The sequence below is a fragment of the Apus apus genome, chromosome Z (assembly GCF_020740795.1).
Source record: "Apus apus isolate bApuApu2 chromosome Z, bApuApu2.pri.cur, whole genome shotgun sequence".
Classification (NCBI taxonomy): Eukaryota; Metazoa; Chordata; class Aves; order Apodiformes; family Apodidae; genus Apus; species Apus apus.
In genome coordinates, this window is record NC_067312.1 from 26271797 (window position 1) to 26294635 (window position 22839).

The 22839-nt window shown below is 38.8% G+C and overlaps 1 protein-coding gene across 2 annotated transcripts in view; it reads left to right on the plus strand.

The window, feature by feature from the left end:
• CERT1 (ceramide transporter 1) overlaps positions 1 to 22839 on the plus strand; it is a 74490-nt gene that overhangs the window by 17902 nt on the left and 33749 nt on the right. For both annotated transcript variants that reach the window (XM_051642049.1, XM_051642050.1), the window contains exon 3: positions 6664 to 6780. In XM_051642049.1, the coding sequence (XP_051498009.1) occupies positions 6664 to 6780 (117 nt within the window). The remainder of the gene's footprint in view (positions 1 to 6663; positions 6781 to 22839) is intronic.

Sequence of the window (22839 nt, forward strand, 5' to 3'; positions counted from 1 at the left end):
GTTATGATAGCCTGGCTTACATTGTATTTTCCAGGGTATAACTTTCTGTGTTCACTTTTATAAGAAGTATTTAAGTTGTAATTGGTAGATTAATTTAGAAGATTTTTTCAGGCTTGTCAATGTGAAGATGTTTCAAATAGACTGCAAAGTGGTATCCTGGTACTGTCCCAGCGGATGAAGCAAAATACAAAAGGCAGCAACTCATATTCTGAGTGGAGGATAAGTGATCTTGGGTGGTTTGTTCCTATATACATCCTACTTGCAAAAAAAAAAAAAAAAGTAAGCATGGGTTATGTCATTTGCATCAGTGGAATATGTGCAAAATTTATATAGGAATATTATTCTTATGTTAAGTCAGTTTTACTTGTATAAGGCATTTTTTGTTTGTTTTAAAAGCAGAGAAATAGCATTTTTAATAGCTTTGGGTATTCTGATTTAATCTCTATAGATGTTTATGCCATTCTTAAAGAAAAACCTTTCAGTTTGACAACTGAACATTTTAAAAAAAATTAAAATTTATGTAATTTATGTTAAGTGTCTTTGGACTTATACCATCCTCAAGCCTACCTGGAAAAAAAGAATTTGCTTTGAGCTGCACTAAGACAAGGAGGGGGTGTAACATCAGGTTTCATGTTTTAGCTTAAAGTTACTACTAAACTCTTTGCTAATGATTTAAAGCTAACTGATTGTCACAGAAATTCAAATCATTCCAGCTTTTGCCCTTAAGAGAATTTTGTAAAACCTAGATAAGTAAACCAAAAGGCATTTATTTACAAAATGCCCTTTCTAGAGCAATGATTTCTCACAATTTTGCAATTACTTTATCAGAGGAAATAAACCAGGTAGTATTTAATATTTCCCTTCATTATAAAAGTACTCTTTTATTAATATAGTTCTCTTAGAAGATTTTATGGCTGTGATAACTCAGTCCACAGAAAAATAAATAATGTGATGTTCTAGCATGATGAATGAGAGTTTGCATTAGAGGTTTTTGGAATCTGGTTTGAGTATGACTATATTCCAGTCATTCAATAATTATGTTTACCAGCTGAACAAGCTTTCACTTTTAACCAAGGGCAAAAATCAATGTGGAGCTACACTAAGTTTTTCTTAATCGTGTATTAAAAGAAATTACTTCCTGGCATCACAAAAAAGGCAATTAAAAAATGATATGTAACAGATTCAGGGATAAATATCTTTTTACTTCTGAATTAGGTAAGTACAATGCTTGCCTTCACTCAGTTGATATGTTTTTATAGTATATATTTGTAAATGGCAGTTACCTTCATAGATGTATATGGTGGTGTTTGATAACTGCAAACTTGTGGAGCTATGCTAGATAAGAGTCTCTTGCTTTTTATGCTAGTGACATCCGTGTCTGAGAGAGAACTCAAAAGTGATGGTTCTTTTTTTCTGTAGGTTTCTATTGCTTGTCTTGTTTTCAAGTGCTGTGCTCAATGATTTCTTAATACAAAAAACGATCAAAATTTTGTAATAAGCTAACCGTGGAGAAATTTTACTTCTGTAATGGAACAGCAGCACAAGTACACTTCAATAGTTTTGATGTTCATACTTGAGTTGGATCTACTATTAATTGTTCCAGCTTTCATCTGTCAGGAAAAGAATAAATACCACTGAGAGTAGTAGTGAGAGAGCAAGCAGAAGTTTTTGCTTGAGGTGGGGTTTTTTGTTTGTTTGTTGTTGTTGGCTTTTTCCCCTCCCCTGAAGTACTCTTGAAGGTTATGAACTATATAAAAACACTTAAGCTTCTCTGTGTGATTTGCCTTAAGCACCTGAACTGGTATTTTTCAAGCAGAGAGTGTTCTGAAGCTTGTTTCGTGAGGCTTGAGAGCCTGTATAGCAGGAAGGATTTTGTGGCAATGCAGTCAGCTATGACTCATGAGACCTGAGCTGGCTATGAACTTCCTCAGTAACTGTAGCCAAGTAAATGTTTCTTCATGTAAACTGTTCTTACTTGTTTAGAGAGCTAGTATCAGTTATACAGAGTAGCTGGGACACTTGAATACTTGCAGTTGATTTTATTTTGGCAGGATTCTTTGCAGGAAGCTGAGGAGGTATACAGAAAGGGTGTTTCAGGTTCCTGGAGGCCTATTCTTTGCAGCATATTCTCGCCTGGAATTATGATTGGATTGTTTGTATTTGTTTGGTTTTTTTTTTTAAATGCTGGCTCTGGAAGGAGCCTTTGGCACATACCCAGGCTGCTTCTGCCTCAGACACTTAGTCTGCCCAACTCACCTTTGAAAATGCTGTAAAGGTTTTTCAGGTGCTCCCATTCACAGTGTCATATCAGTCTGGGTTTTGTTCCCCTGTGCCCTTTCAATTGATGTGTGCATCCTGCTTGAGGCTGCTGGGGGTGGGAGGAGTGGTGTTATGAAAAAGCTGAAGTTCTCCAACCTGCTTTAGGTGCTGAGGGTAGACAGTGAACTCCTACTTGCTTCCTGTTTCCCTGCATGACTAAATAAAACATTCCTCTTTTTCACCTCATCTTGGTTGTGAAAGGGCAGTAGCACATATGCTGGCCACAGGTCCATAGCTTGTTACAGATTAAAATCTGTATTTATCCCCCAACACCATGTCAAGTGGCTGGCTAGGACCTGTTCTGTTCCATAATTGCCTCTGAGCATAAGAAGGAAAGTGAACACTAGGCTAGAAACCGTGAACCTAAAAAAAACCCTTAATGAAATTACGAAAGGTTTACAGGAAGAAAGTGAAGGGGAGAGAAATGGAAAAACTTTCAGCAAATGTAAGAAGAGGCTCAACCTAGTCTGAGGAGGATATTAGAAAAGGACAGACTTAGTAAGTGGTGAATAATGCCTCGTGGTCTCTGCTAGATGTAGCTACAAAAAACAATAAAAGCATTTATAGCAAGAGGGAAACCAAGGAAGCTTGTCTGTAGTTCACTGGGGACGAGAAAGTAACAGATTATACCAAAAAGTTACTTACTGAAGTCTACCACTTTAGCGATGAAGATGAAATGTAAACTCATTCCTGGCTGAGAAAAGGATTAATCGACAACTTGATTTGTTCTCTGTTAAGAACAGGTCACATGTGCTTCAGGTGTTTTATTTACTCTTGGTAAAACAAATATTAGTGAACTTACCTTTCATGTTCAGTTAATTCAGGGTTCTTATGGTGGAGGGTTCTTAAAAAAAAAAGATGGGGGCAATAATGGGTCTGATTTCAGTTGCCAAAAAATTTAGAAAAGAAGCAATTAATAAGTACTAAGGATAGTAAATAGGTAAGATGCATCTGTCAAGAGCAAATACTGTATCACCTAACTTCCTTTAAAGCAGTATTAAGCCTTGTTAATAGATAATAAATAAATAAATAAATAAAATAATAAATAAGCAACTGTCTATCTGAACCACCTAATCAGCTGGCTTTTTTTGTAACATGGAACTGCACAGTGAGCTGAGTATAATAATCCTAGACCTGATTTTTGGCTGGCCTAGTCTCTTAACTATAGATAATACAGAAGTGTGAATGCAGTGAATGGCCTAGAAAAGTGTTCAAAGGCTGTAGCTAGACCACAGGGAAAACATTTCTCTCCCCTGTCTCAGCAATGAGGCATAGATTTTCTAATGTGTTAAAAGTTGCAATGCAAAGAAAGGGAATATGTAAATCTGCCTTTGAAAAGGGTGGAGAGGTGATGACCTTAAATCACATTAGAAGATGTTTAAGTTAGAGATGGAAAGGGGAGGAAAAAAAATAAGGATTATTGTGTAGTGGAGTAAGTTGTGCATGGAAGTGCGGAATCAGTAGTACTGCAGGCTTTTAGGATTAATTTTGGCAGGTTTTTCTAACTATGTAGCATATATTTTTTTCTAGCTCCTCCCAAAGTTCATAAGAGAGAGAGATCAAGCAGAGAAATGCTGTAATGGCAGGAAAGACTTTGATAGCTAATTCTTGTACGCTTGGTTTTTGGGTGACTTGGGAGAATCTTCCATTGTTGGAGATGCATGTCCCCAACCACATGGCTAAAGGAGGGTCTGGCAGACAGGTTACTGGGATTAGGCATATATGCCTGACACACAGATGTGGAATGTTTGCTACCCTAAAACAGGTAAACGTAATAATAATGTAGCAAATGTGTTTTGCAGAAGAGGGGTCTGGATTTAGAAGACTTGATGTCCTGTATTCAGTCTGTGTGGCAAGTGGGTGGGGGCTACAGAGGTGGCTTTTGTGAGAAGATGCTGCCCTATCTTACCAAGCCAGTTCTATCTGGGTCTAAGGTGGACCACTGGTGGCTGTAGCTGAGCTAATCAGCAGTGATGGTTTGAACTCTGTGGTACCATTTCTTAAATAAGAACTGTGCTGTGGTAGCTAGGAAAGAGGGTTGAAAAATATGAAAGAAACAACTCTGCCAACACCAAGGTCAGTGAAGACAGAGGGGGAGGAGTTGCTTCAGGTGTTGGAATGAAGATTCCCCTGCAGCCTGTGGTAAAGACCATGGTTGTCCTATTGCAGCCCATGGAGGTCCACAGTGAAGCAGATAGCCACCTGTAGCCTTAGAGGACCCCACACCGGTGCTGGTGGATGTGCCTAAAGGAGGTTGTGACCCCATGGAAAGCCCACCCTGGAGAGGGTTCCTAGCAGGACCTGTGGCCCTGTGGAAAGAGGAGCTGACACTGGAGCAGATTTACTGGCAGGATTTGTAATCCTGTGGGAGACCCATGCTGGAGCAGTCAATGAAGAGCTAGAGCCAATGGGAAGGACCCGTGTTGGAGAAGCTTGTGGAGAACTGTCTGCTGTTGGAGGGACCCTACACTGGAGCAGGGAAAGAGTATGAGGAGGAAGGAGTGGCAGAGACAACATATGATGGACTGACCATAACCTCCATTCCCCATCTCCCTGTGCTGCTTGGCTGGAGGAGACAGAGAACATTAGAAGTTGAGCCCAGGAAGAAGGGATGGCTGGGAGGAAGTGGTTTAAGATTTAGTTTTACTTCTCATTATCCTTCTCAGATTTTGTAGGTAGTACCTTAATTTCCTCAAGTCGAGTGTATTTTGCCCGTGATGATAATTGGTGAGTGATCTCCCTGTCCTTACGTTGACCCACAAGCCTTTCATTATATTTTCTCTCCCCTGTCCAGCTGAGGAGGGGACTGACAGAGCAGGTTGTTGTCCAGCCAGACTCAAGCCAGCACATGTGCTTTCTTACAGCTTATCCCTATACTCTATGGTTCAGTGAAGGCAGAACAGTGTATAGAGCCAGTTGTGAGGGTTGTTTTAATTTAATTAAGTTGGGATGGTGAGGCATTAAGCAAGCAGTAGCTGCAGTTGTTAACGTTGTCAGTTTTGTCAGTTGCTGTTGTTTTTTGTTTGTTAGTTGTTTTCTGTGGAAATTTAAATTTCTTTAAATTGAACTTGGGTTCAGGTGCTTAACTAAATGACACTTTAAAAAAAAAAAGTGGAGCTTCATGTACTTTTGTTAAATTCTTCTTAGCTAATTTTTATTGGGTAGTTTGGCTTCCATAGTGCTTTTCTTCTTCCTTTAATATTTCTACAAGAAAGATTCTGTATTATGTGTAAGTAACTCCTGATTTCCAAATTCTTTGAAAATAACTCTCATTGCCCCTAGACTGTTGTTCATGACAATAAATGAGACTATCTTTTAGGTTTTCTTTTTAATGTTTTCACAAGTGATTCACAGCGCCTTTTGTTGTCTGCTTATTTGCAGGGTGGTTCTTATATTGTAAAGGATATTACTAATGTGTATATTTGCTTTTAGCATCTGAGATCAGTATTTGTGGTCCTTTCAGATCACATCTTAAAGCTTGGAGCCTGTTAGCTTCCTATGGTTATTTGCATATGTAACTTTCAAATTCATAAAGGTATTCAGCTGTATTTGTTACAATTCTTTAAGAATAGTTTTTGGGAGGGAGGGCAGTGTGATCAGTTGGATGTTTGCTGAGGAGTAGCTTTAAAATGATGTTGTCAGGACACAGGACAGATTAAATCATTGGTTTGTTTCCCTGTGATTTCCTTACCAGCCTCATGTAATGCTACTAAAAGATTTTTAGTATTTAAGGCATGTGAATTGAAAGTTAGATGCATTTGAGTTGTAATATTGGAAAGGACTGTATATTGCTCCCAATTGTCTTAACTGTTTTGTCTTACATGATAAAAATAGTTGAGGCAGAGGGTGCCACAGCTTCCTTTGGTTGCCACTCTTCCTTCTCATTTTGCTATAGTCTGCTTTTATGGTTCTGTCCTGATGCAGTGTATTCCTTCCATCTAAAATCGGTACTTAACGGCAATAACCTTCTTTTCTCCTTTTCTGCTTTGAAATTTTAAAAAAACTACCCCCAGAGGTATATTTCCTGGCTCTCTCCAGTAGTTATTTTGCTAAAGGATTTGTTTTGAACTAGGAAGTTCTGGTCAATGTTTGTGTGGAACTTCTTTGTGATAATTTTATTTAACAAGAGTATATTAAACAGGCTTTTCTATTTAAGAAGACTTGACATTTTTCATTATGAGTGTGCATGTACGTTATTTGATACAGCTACATAAAATGGAATCTAGGATGAATTAGAGACAATATAGACCCGCTTTTCTAATTAGTGTTTTAGACTGTCAGAGTATTCTGTGAGCTATCATAGGTCATGTTGCTAATTTTAGCTACTCTTACACTCTCTTGCAGCCCCATGACTTCGATGAATGCAGATTTGATATTAGCGTGAACGACAGTGTTTGGTACCTCCGAGCTCAGGACCCAGACCACAGACAACAGTGGGTAGATGCAATAGAACAACACAAGGTATGTGGTTGGTTTTTTTCTGGCATCCTTTCTCACTCATGAAATCGGTTGGTTCTTGCAGAGGGTTGTAATCTTCCCGGTACAGTCATTAGAGTACTCCAGGAATTTACCATAGGTAAAAGCTGCAAAATGGAAACTGTTAAATGCTTCAAAGGAATTTATTTGCTTGTTCTTCATAGACAGGAGTTTAGAGAAATTGGAACTGCGAACCTTTCTTGAGCTCTCTAGCTTGAAGAAGAAAAAGCTTGCATTATGTTTGAGTGATTTATAAATGGCTTTGTCCATCTTCTCTTCCTGATTATTGAATTGTTTCTTATCTGTCCTAGATGTTAAAGCTGTTAGTCTTGGAGTAAATTATCTTAGGTTATCATTCTGGTTTTAGGCTCCTCTCCCTTCATCATCTGGTTGCTTTTACTATGTCTGATTACTGGCTTTTTTATTCTTGTCTTTTAAGGCCCTGCTCTACATCAGCATTTTGGTTCAGTTTTCCTTATCTATTCATTATGTCTTCCAATGAACCCAATTATTTTAATTTTACCTAAGGGGCTTGAAGGTCATGTACTTTTAAGGTACATAGCACGTGAAACATCTATTTTGTTTTGAGGTACAAAATTGCTGCTCCATGGTGTTGAGTTTGAGTAAAATACCTAGCACAACGCAACTGTGCATCTGGGTTATATAGGTGTTACAGGAATACAAATTACAATAGATATCGAAGTAGGTGTATGTATTTTTACCTTGAAATACTGCTTCTTGAAATATTGCTTATGCAGTTGCTTTCATTTTTTATTGGGCAATCCTAAACATAAGCAGTACATGCTCTTAAATCTAAAGTGTTGCCTTTTTATAATGTTTCTCTAATAAAAATTGCCACGTTTAGGGTAGTAGTCCATTTATAGCCTTTGCTTTGATACAGAAATACAATAACAATAGAAAATTATGTTGCAAAACCAGGATTCTTTTCATAGAATCACAGAATGCTTTGGGTTGGAAGGGACCTTCAAGATTATCTAGCTCCAGTCCCCCCTCCCACCCACTAGGGACACTTCCCATTCACTAGGGACACTTTTCACTAGACCAGATTGCTTGAAGTCCTGTCCAGCCTGTCCCTGAAGCCTTCCAAGGATGATGCAGCCACAACTTCCCTGGGTAACCTGTTTCAGTTTTCCACTGTGTTTTCCAGTTTTTCAGCTTTTCTGTTGGGTTTTATTTCGTCTACTGAAAGAACAGTTAACCATTAAGTATTCTTGAGACAAAAATACTGCAATTTGTTTGTACTGCAATCCTAGAGAAAAATGACGAACAGGATACCCTGAACAAGTTCTGGATAGAACTGGGATTTCAAACACTGTTTTACAGGGGTTGGAATCATGAGCTGTAGTGTTGTGAGGACACCGAACTTCATAACCCTGGGCTGAAATTCATACTAGGTTTGGTGAATTACTTAGTTGGTGAAATGCAGAACTTAAGTCCAGATAAGCAGAAATGCAGGCTGGGTCATTGCATGCTACCATACAGAAATGAATGAGGAAAAAAACCCAAATCCTGTCTTAAGCTCTGCTCTGCACAGCATCAAAGGGAAGTTTGTTTATGCTGTTGTTTTCCCTCTGCTAAGGCTGTCCTTAACTGTTGCATTGTTCTGAGCTGGCAAAGTTATGGAACCACCTATTTCTAATAAGCAGCTATTGAGTGGTAAAGAGTTTAGAGTTTGTAATTGTGTGCTTACATTTGGAATTGTTTTTCTGTGTCACTTACAAAAAGAAGAAAAATTGGTTTTCTTCTGCTTTACTGCCCAAGCCCTATCATGAGGTTATCTGTTTACTTTTTTGTTTTCTGTCTGGTATTACTGATACATTTAAGTCATCTTAGCCCCCTTTTCAGCTTGTTGGAGAGCGTGGAGGAGCATGAATTCTAGCATTCCAAAAGTGGCCTTCCTTTGTGAAGAAGTTTGATTAATTATGCAGTTTTTCCAATTAAAGGCTTCTTTTTTTCAGTGTGGACTGACTTTGTACCAGATCTTGGTCTTCACATTTAAAGGAGTGGAATGAGTGATTTCTTGGATGATTCCGTTACCCATTTTTTTCAGAATTTAGTTAGTATTGGGATGGGGATAAAGAGTACTGTTTTCTTTTTGGTTTTTTTTTTCGTTATCTTTCTGCTCCTTCCTAGAAGAAAGTGAGTCATGTGTTGTTGATTGTTATATAAATTGGAGAAAAGGATGTCCACAAGTAGCAAGTTGAAGTAAAACTCTTTCTGTACATGGTGAACTGACAAGGAATAGTTCAGTTTGCATCTTACTGTCCTAATGTGGTAACACTGAACTTGACTGTTCTGAATTCAATGGCTTTTTAGTATGTGTAGTTTGCAGTTTCATGGCTATTTGACATTTTTCATTTTCCTGCATACTCGTTTTGACTCTATAGTGTTTACAGTATTTAAGAAAAATAGCAGTTTTTTCCTTTCTTAAATGAATTGGGAAGTATTATGACACTTTATTTCTAAATAAACCATCAAACCATTTAATATATTAAAGCAATAAATTATTTAAAAGCATTCTTTTTGTAGCATGCAACTAAATACCATGATCAAGACAAGACAAGGCGAGGAGAGCAACAAAAGGTAATGCAGTCTGGTAACAATAGCTTGGATTCAAGTTAGAAGTATATCAAATCTCAGAAAATCGTTAGTTACTAGCATTTTTTTCCAGTGCAATATTCTGTATGGACAACACTTGAGTGATCCTTAGTTTTAAGTAACTTGTCACCCATTCTTCAACTTTCTTCAGTTCTAGTGGAAGTTTACATCTAAGTGCTTGATTGAGAGTAGGAGAAGATGGAGTTTTGTGAGGCAAAATATCCTATTTCATGGAAAAGTTTGAATTATTTATTTATTGTCTGTTTACTCTGAATTTTTTAAAGGAACTTTCCTGGTCAGGTTACCAAAACTGAAGCAAAAGTTCTCAGAACAAGCTGTTGTTACCAGATAAAAACAGTTTTTGAGAGCTAGGTTCTAGAACTGACATACTGTTTGAATAAAATTGAGAGGGGAAATTTTCCTTTACTAAGCAGTCGTTTTGATTAACTTTAGTCTACTGCTATATAAAAGACTTTTTTGTTTGCTTTTGAAGCTCATTGTTGCTTACTGAGTGGGGAGGTAGTTCTGGTAGGCTGCTTAAGCCGTTTGCTAACAATAGTATGTTTGTGAGACTTACTGTAGCATGTCACAAGGTTGTTTATCTTTAGAGTATGAAAGATGGACTGAAACTTTGTGACTGTGTTTCATTGTGCTCCAAGAGAGAAAACATTGGCTTAAATTAATTTTGTATTAAATGTTGGTATGAGCAGATTTAGAAAACTTTCTGCTTAGCAGCACCAATGAGTAGCTGGTAGCTGAGAAATTCAAGACATTTAATGTTCAAGCATAAAAACTGTTAGAATTTGCAGTTCTCTTTTTCAAGCCATTGCATTAGCCTTTTCTGCTATTGCGGTTCCTGAATGCTTACTAGATGAAATATTTCAAGTACACCTTCTAAAGTGCTTATTAATCTCCCTGAACTGGAAAAGTCTAAAACAGTGATAAGACCATCAGTGAGTCTTTTTTTCTACTTCATGTTTCATTAAATGTACTGAGCAGATACTTATTTGTAAAATACCTGGTGGTAAGGGTGTGTATCATGAAGAAGGTCCTCTATTCTTCTACCCAAAGAGGTAGTCAGGTCTAGCTGCCCGATGACCTTTTCTTAGATGGATGTAATGACAATATATATTGCTGAAGAACTCCAGACCAGATTAAGTTTCCACATTTCTTCACTGTAAAAACATCAATGCTGCTTGAGCACCAAGGTATCAATGCTTTTGAAAAATTAAGTAAAAAATCTTATTAACTAATAGATTGAAGGACTGAATTCAGGTTCCCACTGTGGTTGAAAATTAAGTGTGGAATTTCTAACCTTTGAGAAATGGACTTAAATGTTGTTAGTTCTATGCTCTGAGGAAAATACCTATGTTGATCTGTAGAGAATACACACTCCTGCAGCATGTAATATCTAACAGATAAAATTAATGTTTGCTATGCAGTATGGATAAACAAGATTTACTTTCCAACTGAAATGGAAATTGTTTTTTTACACATGTGAAATTTAGCCAAAGTTTTCTTTCTGTACCCTTTCCTCCAGTAGAATCGATATGTTAGCTTGCAAACTTATATTACTTCTCAAAGGTAGAGTTGAGGGGAGTGAATTGTTGTTTGCTGTGAGGACCATCTGGATAGTTAAACTTATTTTGAGCAAATTAATTTGAACTCCTGAAACCCATGATTTCTTATGATGCTAGTCTAACACCTGGGTTGAAAACTTGCTGAGAATTTGTTTAGAAATTAATATTTCATGAGAAATTCTGTATCAGCTTAGGTTTGTCCCACCTTGTTCGATCTTAGTTTTAATTTTTTCAGCACAAATTATTCATGTGTTCGTTATTCACTTCAACTCAACAGCAAAATAAATTGACAGTGTTTCAAGTCTTTGAATTTCAAATCTTATGTTTATCAAACTGAATTACTGATTTAAGTCTTACTGAGCTTCTCACGATGCCTATCTTCAGTGTATCAAATCGTCTGTCTGGATGATGACCTTTTACATCTAGATACTCAACAAATTCAGCATATAAGGTGTAGGTAGGTTCGCTGTTTAATTTTGAAGTGGTGATACATGAAATATTTGTAGAGCAGGAGGCATGAATTTGAGTCTTAGTGTGAGTGACATCAAGTGGCTGCCTTGAAGGAGTTAACTGCTTCATAGTTTTTGCTCTGGATTAGACAGTGGAAGAGGAGTGAGGAGTCAGCTTCTTAGAACAGGGTTATACGTAGACATAGGGAAGGGTGAAGCTTATAAAATGCCTCTTCTCTAGTAGTATTTTTTTCCCAGATAACTTGTGGGGAGGAGGCATGGCAGGCTTAGAGCATTAAAAATAGTTCAGCTTGTCAATAATTCTAATTTTAAAAAATTCTTAATATACTGTATTTGGTTTTGAAGTTATCAGTTGTCCAACTCAGTATGATTTTTCACATCACTGTTTCTTACATTGTTTAAGTATGGATCTTGATAAAATAGTGAAAAACCAAAAAGCTGGATTGGGCAGGTTGGTAAAGCCAAATTTAGGCATAAGTGTTGAAACAGTTAACTCACTTCATTTATTAAGCACTGGTACACTTCCAACAAGTAAACTAGAATTGGAACATTTAGTTTTGAGACTCTGTATCCTAGTTTATAGATTATTTTAGAAAACTGCAGAGCAAACTTCAAAGGGCATAATTTTAATTTCTTTTGTATTATTTCACCTATGAACTCAAGTATAAAAGTTTATGGAGGAATAACTTTTTCCGAACTCAAAGAACTCAGAGTTTCTCAGTTTCCTGTATTTTATTCTGTAATCAGAATGCTTCACCTTAATACTGAGACCCAAGTGCATCTGCCTATTCCTTCAACCTAATAGTTGCCTTAAGAAATTTCACTTTAACTATACTTGAAGTCAAGCTTTTGTTTGAATGCTGTATGTAAATATTGATCTGTAAATTATCTTTATTTAGCTGTGCTAAGAAAACTTTGAAAAATCCTAACAGAGGTAACTTTCTCACACTACTTACTATTTTATTAGCAGCAGATGCCAGAGCAAAAAAAAAATTCTGACCAGTTAATCTGGTCAGAAAACAGTATGAGAGTTTTATTTTGTGAAAAATAGAGCTCAGGTTGTCAACAGGAGAGTATGGAAGGGTACTACATATTTACCTTGTCCACAGGTTTTCAGCAAGTGAGAGCAATAACATTCTGTGAAGACAGGGTAATTTTCTGCTTTTTTATGCCTCTCCAATCCTGCCCCAAGACTGAAGTACTCTACTGCCGATACCAATAAAGACATGCAAATAAATAACTTAAAATCTGTGCCATATCTGGACTAAAACTAATATTAGTAAGGTAATTTGGAATAAATAGGAAAGTATGTGCAAGTAGGAATGCTGTAGAAACATTTTGATTCAGCATACTGACATAACAAACCCTTAAAATAGAAATTAACTGAGAAGTGTAAGTTTCTGCCTTCAGTAAATGGTTTTGTACATTAAACTTAGTTTTTGTATTCTCTGGCAGACCTTTGTGGAGCAGCTGAAATAAGTAGTTTGGATGTTTTATGTAGGCTATATTTATGTTCATGACAAAACATGGTGCAAATGGTCTTCAGCAGTTTATAGTGATGTTACGACCTTTATAAACTTAGAATTTTGGCACCAGTTTAGTATATTGCTGACAACTAGGCACTGTCAAGTAATTTCTAGCAAATTGTATCTATTCTGTTGTTGACAAGTGAATGCTAATTATAAATACAATCTTGTTGATTATTTTAAAATTAAGACTTGTCAACAGTGTAATTTCAGGAGACAGCAACAGGAATAGTGTCTGCTGCCATTTTTTCAGTCTACTTCCTCTCCTGGAGTTCAGGTGTTTCAGTAATGTGTGATTTTTTAATTATTTGCTTCCTCAGCAGTGTGCCAAGGTCTGAAAAGGAAAAATCATATCACTTCTTAATTTGTTTGTTTTTTTGCAATTTCATTCTAACTCCAGTTCCTCTGTCCTTAGTTCCCCTCTTTATCTGTTCACCAATAAGCCTAAATTAAGTGAAAGCAACAGTGTAAATGAAGGAAAGCACAGAAGATGTGGGTATAGGTAAATATCATTTAACTTTGGTTTTATTTCTCAGGTTCCTGGTGAGGACTATATGACAGTAATGATGAGGCCTCATTTTTTCTTGGTAGATACTGGTGGCCTAAGTTTAAGTAGTCTTGGTGTCACCTGTTTTTCCCTGTTGAATTGATCAGGGTTCCCTTCTTTGGTTGTCTCATGCTCTTCAGCGTATTAACATGGTCTAAATTTTTCTGTGTGGTGCTGACTCTTTGGATTGTTAGAGTACCCTGTTAGTTTCTGTGATGACTTTAATAACAAGTACTAATATAGCTTATATTCATACAGTAAACAAGATGCTGGAGGGAACTGGATGGTGCATGCAAATATAAAAGGCTGGTTGCTTACAGAGGCTGTAAAATAACTGTAGTTCCAAAAGACCCTGTGAAAGAAGGTAAATGTTTGTAAAGAAGAAAAAGCCAGCTAAATTATATACATCATCCAAGTGCAAGGTTCTGCACCTGGGTTGGCACAACCCCAGGCACAAATACAGCCTGGGGGGAGAATGGCTGGAGAGCAGCCCTGAGGGAAAGGACTTGGGGGTGGTCATAGATGGAGAAGCTCAACACGAGCCGCCAGTGTGTGCTGGAGCCCAGAGAGCCAAACACATCCTGGGCTGCATCAAAAGAAGCGTGGCCCGCAGGGCCAGGGAGGGGATTCTGCCCCTCTGCTCTGCTCTGGTGAGACCCCACCTGGAGCACTGTGTCCAGTTCTGGTGCCCTCAGCACAAGAAAGATATAGACCTGTTGGAGAGGGTCCAGCGAGTGGCAACAAAGGTGATCAAAAGCCTGGAGCACCTCTGCTATGAAGCTGGGCTGAGAGCACCTCTGCTATGAAGACAGGCTGAGAGTTGGGTTTGTTCAGCCTGAAGAAAAGAAGGCTCTGGGAAGACCTTGCAGCTTCCTTCCAGTGCCTGAAGGGGGCCTGCAGGAAAACTGGGGAGGGGCTTTTCACCAGTGATAGGACAAGGGGTAATGGTTTTAAACTGAAAGAGGGGAGATTTAGGTTAGACATCAGGAAGAAATTCTTCACTGTAGGGGTGGTGAGGTACTGGAATAGGTTGCCCAGGGATGTTGTGGAAGCCCCCTCCCTGGAGGTTTTCAAGCCCAGGTTGGCTGAGGCTTTGTGCAGCCTGGTCTAGTGTGAGGTGTCCCTACTTGTAGCAGGGGGGTTGGAACCTGGTGATCTTTAACGTCCCTTCCAACCTTAACTATTCTATGATTCTATTATGCTGTCTTTCAGTGCTGCTAGAATGCAGGTTTTTTTGCTTTTCAAGTGAAAATAACCAGATTTACAGACTAATTCTTGGTGTGGTTACTTGTGGTTTTCAGTTTGTCTGAGAGATGTTTTTGTGAGAGCATTTATGTTGATAAACAGGGAAAGACTCATCTGGTGATAAGAGTAAAATATTCCTAAATATGTGTGTATAGGTTATCTGTATGTAATATCTCACTGATCAATTGAAGCAAATGTAGTTTGTTAAATCTAGCTAAGCTTAGTGTGAGTTTTCTGGAACAGTGAAAGCATGAAGGTTGGTGTACCTGTACAGAAGCTAGTGCCTTACTCTCATTACAGAGTTGCCAGGCACTGACTTCCAGCAGCAGTACAACTTACATGAGAGGAGGCTGGGTTGGGTTCAGTTTCTTAACTGACTGAGCTTCTTCTAGTACTGGCTGGGTGAAGAAAAGCTAGATTGTTCAGCTTTGTCTTGGTTAATAGCTGACCTTGCTTGTTAATCTGTGGGGAGCTGCTTATCTGAGTTTGAAGCTCTATACATATGTGCACTTAAGATAATCTTAAATGTTTGTATTCACGAAAGCTGTGGTCACTGCCATGTGTTCATAAAAAGTTTTCTCCGTCTAGTGAGAGCATTAACAGGCAGTCTTCATAATCTTAGCAGAGGTCTTGAACTCTTTTTCTCAAACCCCTACCCCCCAAAAAAGGCAGTGAACCTAGCTGAGATAGTTTGCTCCTTAAATTAGTTGAATGTATTAATTGACTGAAGATTCAAATGCACATAGAGGTTAAAGTAATTTTTTATCACTGTTTAGCCAGACTGGTGAACCAGAGAATGCCTGAAAAATCACAGGCCAAAACACAAATTAGCAGGGCATTGCTTTGTGAGTGCAATACCATGTGAAAGAAAAAGTGCTAACTCGGTGTCAGCATGACAGGCTTATGACACTACTGCTAAGCTGTTAAGAGTATGTCAGTAAATATTTTTGTAATGCTATTTAATAAAGGGCTAAAGTAAACTTGGTGCCAAGTCTGCTGAGTCTTGAGGTAACTGGAACTAAGCTACCAGACTCAGCATGCTGTGCAGTAAATGAGTAGTCTTGTTTCTATAAACAAGTAGGGTTCTAGTAGTAAATTCAAAGGTGTTACTAATTCACTTTTTGAAAACAACTGTGGTAGATTGTTTTGACAGTGTACACTTTCCTTTAGTAGAAATAAGGGCGATGACAATGTTTGTAACATGTGGGAAGGAGTTGAGCTCTCTGTGGCAGAGCAGCAGCATGTTTTTGCATGGTCTCCCCAAACACAGTATTGTTCATTGAGGGAGACCTGTGTCAAGCTGGACTTTGGTGGTAAATGCCAGTTCAAATCAGGGTAACCTTTGGATACCAAGAACAGAACCTACAGACCTTCAATGTGGAAGTAGTGAGTGGTTGTGAAACAGTTAAATGTTGATGCTTGCCAAAAAGATCTGCATTCTATTTACTCAGAAATAATACTTATCAGCTCAAATGGTGCTACTGTGCAGTAACAGCTTAACAGAAAAGTCTTGGGTAGCCTATATGCCCCCATCTATTAAATGTAGTCTTTTTTTCTTTCTAGAAAGACTTTGTGAAGAGTGTTTTTCCCACAGTCAGCTTTCATTACAGTGAAACTTCTCCAGTATATATTATAAACAGACCAAAGTTACACCCTAGCCGTAGGGAGTAGGTGCTGCTCTGCCACATGGGTGGGGTACGCAAATAGCCATGATACATATTCAGTATTCAACAGAGGTAACTTTTTTACTCTTTTTGAGACACACACCTACCACTCCACCAGCTCCTGTGCCTTCCTGGGAAATATAATAGGTACAGGAGCTACTGGGACCCTAAATTGCTAAAGGAATTAAAAACTTGGGACATCTATTTTAATTCAGTGTCCACTTACTGTTATTGGAAGCTCTTAAGGTAATTATTCTAATATCATTTCTGCTCTAGAACAACGGCAAGATCCTTTTTACTCTCCAAAATCAGGTAATTCTTGAAAATACGCATTTACTATCACTTAAGTGTCATCCAAGTGAATAGATTTACTTCAGAGAAATAAAAATTTGGTGTCTTGAGCATACCTATTTTAATGGGGGGGAGGAAGAAAGGTTTAATACGTAAACACTAGCAGTTAAATATCCTATACTGATTGTTATGGGCACAGGACCAGAAAATGTCGGAGAGGAATAAAAAGAAGTGTCCAACTTTTTTCTGTTCCTGGTAATAGGAAATAACTTGGAAATTTGTGTGTTCCCTTAAAATTGCTAGTTTATGCAAGCAAATATAGCTGAGGCTGCTCAGCTCTTAAGAAATACTTGTCCTGGTGTACATCATGATGCATATATACATTATGGTAGTGAAACTTCTAAGTGTCATAGAGAAGCTGTGCTTTCAGGCGAAGATTAGATTAATTGCTCGATTTATTAGGCCTTTACTGGAAATAACAGGAGTTTCTTTCTTTAAAATTGAATCAGAAATGCTCTTTCAAGGAGGAAATCTAAGCTTGTGTATGTCTTACACATTCGATTATTTTAGCATTGTTATCAGCAGTAACTCCAACACATATGATATTGCTTGTCATTTAGTGTTACTAAAATTGCTAAGTGGTCTTATTGCTGGAAACCGTATTTCCTAAAATAAGTCTTCAGGGGAAAGCCAGGGGTGTAGCTACTGCAAACCTGAGTGCTGTCCCTTCCAGACTGTTGAAACTTACTTTTCAGGAGAGTGCCTTTGCACCTCTGGGCCCATGTCCAAACAGCCGCTGTAAGTTGCAACTTTATTAATAAAAGTAGTTACATTTAAAACTGTTTAAAGCCCTTTATTCCAGCCCAATGCACTTGATTAATTAGAAACAACACAGATTGTTCCACTTTGACCAGCCCAGTCTTCTTTGCCTGTGTGTTCCAGTTATGTTTCATAATAATCACTTCAACTTTGAAAATAGATACTGTAATTCTCTGAAAAATGCATCCTTTTGGGGTGCAGGTGCCTGGCTGTCCACTTGGACACGCTCTGAGCCAAGGTGGTACTAGAGATATCTTGCAACCTAGTCATTCTGATTCTATGGTAAATCCGCATTTCTGACCATAGCAGTTCATTTCTTCCTTGCTCATGTTGTAATATTTTGTACTTCACAGCAAAAGGATTCATCATTCCTGTCTTGAAATGATCCTTTTTTAACAAAGTTAAGTTTTGCCTCAATTTGCTAGTTTTCAGACTTTATAAATAAACCAGACTTTCTATTGTTAAATGCTGGTGCCTTGAAGTTTTGGTTTATTTCTGCAATGTTTGAAGGTGCAGCTTCTGCTTATTTCCATTGTTTGTGCCTGCCCCCCAAATAGGCTAAACAAGGTTAAGCAGAAAAATACCTGTTTCATGTGTTTAGTGCTGTCATTAGGTTTATAAAATGTTAGGTAAACTTACCATTTTGAAATGTAGAAAAGCAAAGTGCAAAGATAAGCAAGCAACAATGGCAGTTTAGGCTACACTTCTCATAATCTAATAAAAAAACACATAAGTCTTAATGTCTCTACAAGTGTATCTAACTGATCTAACCTACTGAGCTGGTTTGTGTTTTAATTCTTGAGAAGAGGCCATCATGCTGCTAGATGCACATTTTAGCAGATCAAGAGTGTTCAGCTGGCACTGCTAGCAAGAATATAACCATTCTCCTTAAGTCTTGTGTCACTCCCCCATAAACTCTGGTGTCTGCATGCAGTTGCATCAGTGTTTAGAGCAGTTTGTAAGCTCTTGACTCATGGATGACTTCCTCATGATAAATTTTTCAGGCTTATACTGTTGTAAGGGAACCAGCAATGTGATTGGACTTCAGTAGTATGTAGAGAATATATGGGTCTAAAAAATAATTTAGTCTGAAAGCATACATATTGAATGTTTCTGCAGTTGCCTGGACTTTCCATAGTACAGTGTGCATGCAGTTAAGGCACAAGTTCTGGCAGGGAGTGCTGATACAGCTTTTGCAAAACACAGAGGTGCTGTAATGAAACAAGCCAGTGTAGTTACTACAAGACTTGAGTTAGAATGCACTACTAAGCTGCTTGTTCTATCAGTAGTACACTATTCTCTAATGTTTTTTTCTGGGAGGATTTTGTGTTGGAACCCAGCACTGCAAGGACATCCTTTATCTTATTCATGCTTTTTTACTCCTCTGAAAAACAGATCAAAAAAAGGTAACCCACGGCTTAATGTACAACTTGATGACCAACAGTATTACAATGCTGTGTGAAATCGGTGATAACACTTAGCTTAGAAGTCCAGAGCATTTTAGAGCCTAGATCCTTGTGTTTGCTTTGTTTTGGTGCACTAGAAGTAGCCTTTTGTGAGCTGTTTTTCTATCTGGATTTCCGTCAAGGTGGGTCAGCTTCTTGTAGAGACCCGTTGCGGTGCTTCAAGTTGTTTTTCCTATTGTCTTGCACAGAGGGTGTTGGCTTTCAGCAAATAAAAGCAGTCTGTTTCTTTTCACATGAATGAGTGATGATAATGTGGGGGGTGTTTTTGTACTGGCAGATTAAGTTGAATTTAGTCTTTTACTGATATGTTTACTGATACTGTGTGTAATGTCAGATAACATTTTAATTATCAAAGATTAGCTTTGTTAAAGCTGCATTGCATAAAACAGTTCTTCAGAAACCTAAGGAAGCCTGTTTAAACTTAAGGCTTATGAGAAGAGCAGATAACTTGTTTCAAATAAAATGTCTCTGTGTCTCTACTGCATGACTTTGTATAGGTTTGGAAAGGGTTTAACTAGGACTTTGTTTCTTTTGATGCTTCTCGAAGTGCATATGCTTAGAGGGAAAACTAACTTGGGGACAACCTACTTAATGCATACTCTATACATTAACAAAACCAGTGTCTGTTCAGCTGGCTGGTATGTTAAACTGCTTTTCTTGAAAATCAGTATCTCTGATGGCTGCAGACTAATAGCACAGCAGTTGAATGTGAAGAAGCTTTCTACTTGGACATAGTACTTGTGGCAGAGGTGCCCAGTTTTCTGTATGTCACATATGAAGTGTTCTTTTTTTAAAGCTGTATTATATTGAGCCTAGCTACTTCATGTTAGATGAAGTTCTAAGAAACCTGTGCTTCAACATTTGTCAGTGTTTAATTTGGTGCTAATGACTCTGAACAATCTTAACTGGAAATTAACGTATCAGTTGGTTCACTGTTTATAACTAGCCAAGACATGTGACTTAAGAATAATTTCATTAATCTCCATTAAAACTTCTGATTCACTGTCATTCTTTCAGCAACAGATGTCATTATTACTTCTTGCATACTGTGCAGAAAACTTTATCTCACTGATCAATGTGTCTTAAATGTAATTATAGAGGCTAGCGGTGAAACTGCTGTGTCTTTAATTGTCTTCCAAGGAAAGGAGGTTTATATGCGCAGGAGCTGAAGCAGAAACAGGCTGAGGGTTACTGTTGGGCTTTGACCAATAATAACCTTTAGAGATGTCTGTTTCCTTTTTACTATTTCCCTCTAGTGGTCACACACGATATTGACTCGAGGAGGTTGAACACACGAGCTAGTATCTTTGCCTATGCTTGTTCATAAACGAACTAACACAGAAGTAATGTGGGGTGTATGGAAACTCAGTTTACCCAGTCCTGACCTGTTAGAACACACTGTATCGTGTGTCATATCTTGTGATGGGAGGACATGCTGTTACCCTTCAGGTTGCTGATTCAACAAGTCTTTGGAAATTTTCTGAATTTTTATCCTTTATCCTTTATTTTTGGAAATTATCTGAATTTTGCCCTTTACTTGTAATTCAATCCTGCAGAGCTCTTAGCATAAACTAAATTTGCTTCTAATTTTTTTTGAGATGAGAACTAACACTTCATGTGTATCTTTGCCTTTCTATGTGTGGGACTAGGTTTTATGTCTAAACAATTGTAGTGTTAAAATAATTTATCACTTCCTTTTGTGTTTTTTTTTTTTTAGACCTGTTCTTGACCCGCAGTCTAACAAGAGAATAATAGAATTGGGTAGTGCTAGTTTTTTTTAAACCAATTCATGTTCGGGGGCCAAAGGCAGGATGTTCCTGCCTGGTGCAAGAGGTGCCACAAATGCATCTGCCTAACAACTACGCCACTTTCCCAGGTGCCACTGAGTAACAGGTACAGTGCTTTGCAAGTGGCACAGGGTAATAGTAAGAACAAAAATCCTCTTAGCTTGGAGGTGTCATCAAGGTCTAGTCGGACCAGCTCACTGATCAAAATATCTGCAGTTAAGAAAGACAGATGAGTCTTTGTCATAGAGGACTCAATTCTGAAGGGAGTGGAAGGCCTGATACACAGACCAGACCTACTACATGGGGCCAGGATCAAGGATGTACAGAAAAAACTCCCTACCCTAGTTCAACCCTTATACTGCCACCCATTAGTGATTTTTCAGGTAGGCAGTGACAAGGCAGCTACAGAAAGTCCAAGGACAATGAAAAGAGACTTCAGGGCCCTGGAACATCTGGTTAGGGGCTCAGAAGCACAAGTAGTGTTTGCCTCTATCCGACCTGCTGCAAGGATTGATGAGGGGATAAACAGGAGGAACCAACAGATCAGTGCCTGGCTATGTGACTGCTGTCATCAGCAGGACTTCGGGCATCAGTAGTCATGGGCTGCTTTACAAGACAAAAGATGGGGTTACATCTGTGTGAAAGGGGGAAGGGGATCCTTGGACAGGAGCTAGGAACATTCATAGGAAGGTCTTTAAACTAGACTTGAACAGGAGTGGGGACAAAGCTGGGCTTCTAGAGAGGAGCCTGGGAGTGGCATGCCATACCAGTGGGACTGTGTAATAGAAAGGTCCTACTGTTGGCTGTCTCAGTGGATATGAGGGATAATTGGCTGGCAGCTATGGAAGCATCGGAGAACTGTCTGGTGGGAATTAGGGCTTCTCCCTTCAAAAAAGTGGCAGGACCATTAACCCACCTGATCAGGATGAGAAGGCTGATGAGGCCTTTTACAGGCAGCTGAAAGTAGCCGCACAGTCACAGGCCCTGGTTCTCATGGGGGACTTCAACCACCCTGATACTTACTCTAAAGGCAACACAGCCAGGCGTGCATGATCCAGGAGGTTCCTGCAGCATGCTGATGACAACTTTCTGACCCAGGTGGTTGAGGAACCTACAAGGGGAGGTGCACTACTGGACCTGGTATTAACAAATAAGGTCTTGTTGGGGATGTGAAGGTTGGGGGCAACCTTAGCTGTAGCAACCACAAAATGGTGTTTACTGTTTTGTGTGGAAGAGGTAGAAAAATAAGATTAAAACACTGGACTTAAGAAATGGAAGGTTTAGTGTCTTCAAAGATCTACTCAGTGGACTACCATGGGTCAGGGCCCTGGAAGTTGTGGATGTCCATGAGATCTTAGAAACACTGCATCCTCCAAGCTCAAGACCAGTGCATCCTATGAAGAAGAAACCAAGCAAAGGAGGTAGGAGACCTGCATGGGTGAGTAAGGTCATCTGGAAAAAATTCAATGGAAGAAGGAACATTACAGAATGTGACAAATGGGACTGAACACTTGGGAGGAATATAGAAGCCTCTCAGCCTCCTTTTCTCCATATTAAACAACCCCTGTTCCCTCCAGACACTCCTCTTAAGATTTGTTCTCCAGACCCTTTACCAGCTTCATTGCCCTTCTCTGGACTCACTCTGGCACCTCAGTGTCCTTCTTGTAGTGAGATGCAGGTTGGAAAAAGACCTGGAGGTATTGATCAACATTCGACTAGATATGAACCAGCAGTGTGTGCAGGTGGCTAAGAAGGCAAATGGCAGCCTGGCTTGTATGAGGAACACTGTGGCCAGCAGGAATAGGGAGGTGATTGTCCCCCTATGCTCGTCACTGGTGAGGCCACACCTTGAATATTGTGTTCAGTTCTGGGCCCCTCACTGTAAGAAGGACATAGAAGTCCTGGAGCGTGTCCAGAAAGGGGCAACAAGGCTTGTGAAGGGACTATAGCAGAAGTCCTATGAGGAACAGCTGAGGGAGCTGGGGCTGTTTAGTCTGGAGAAGAGGAGGCTGAGGGGAGACCTCATTGCT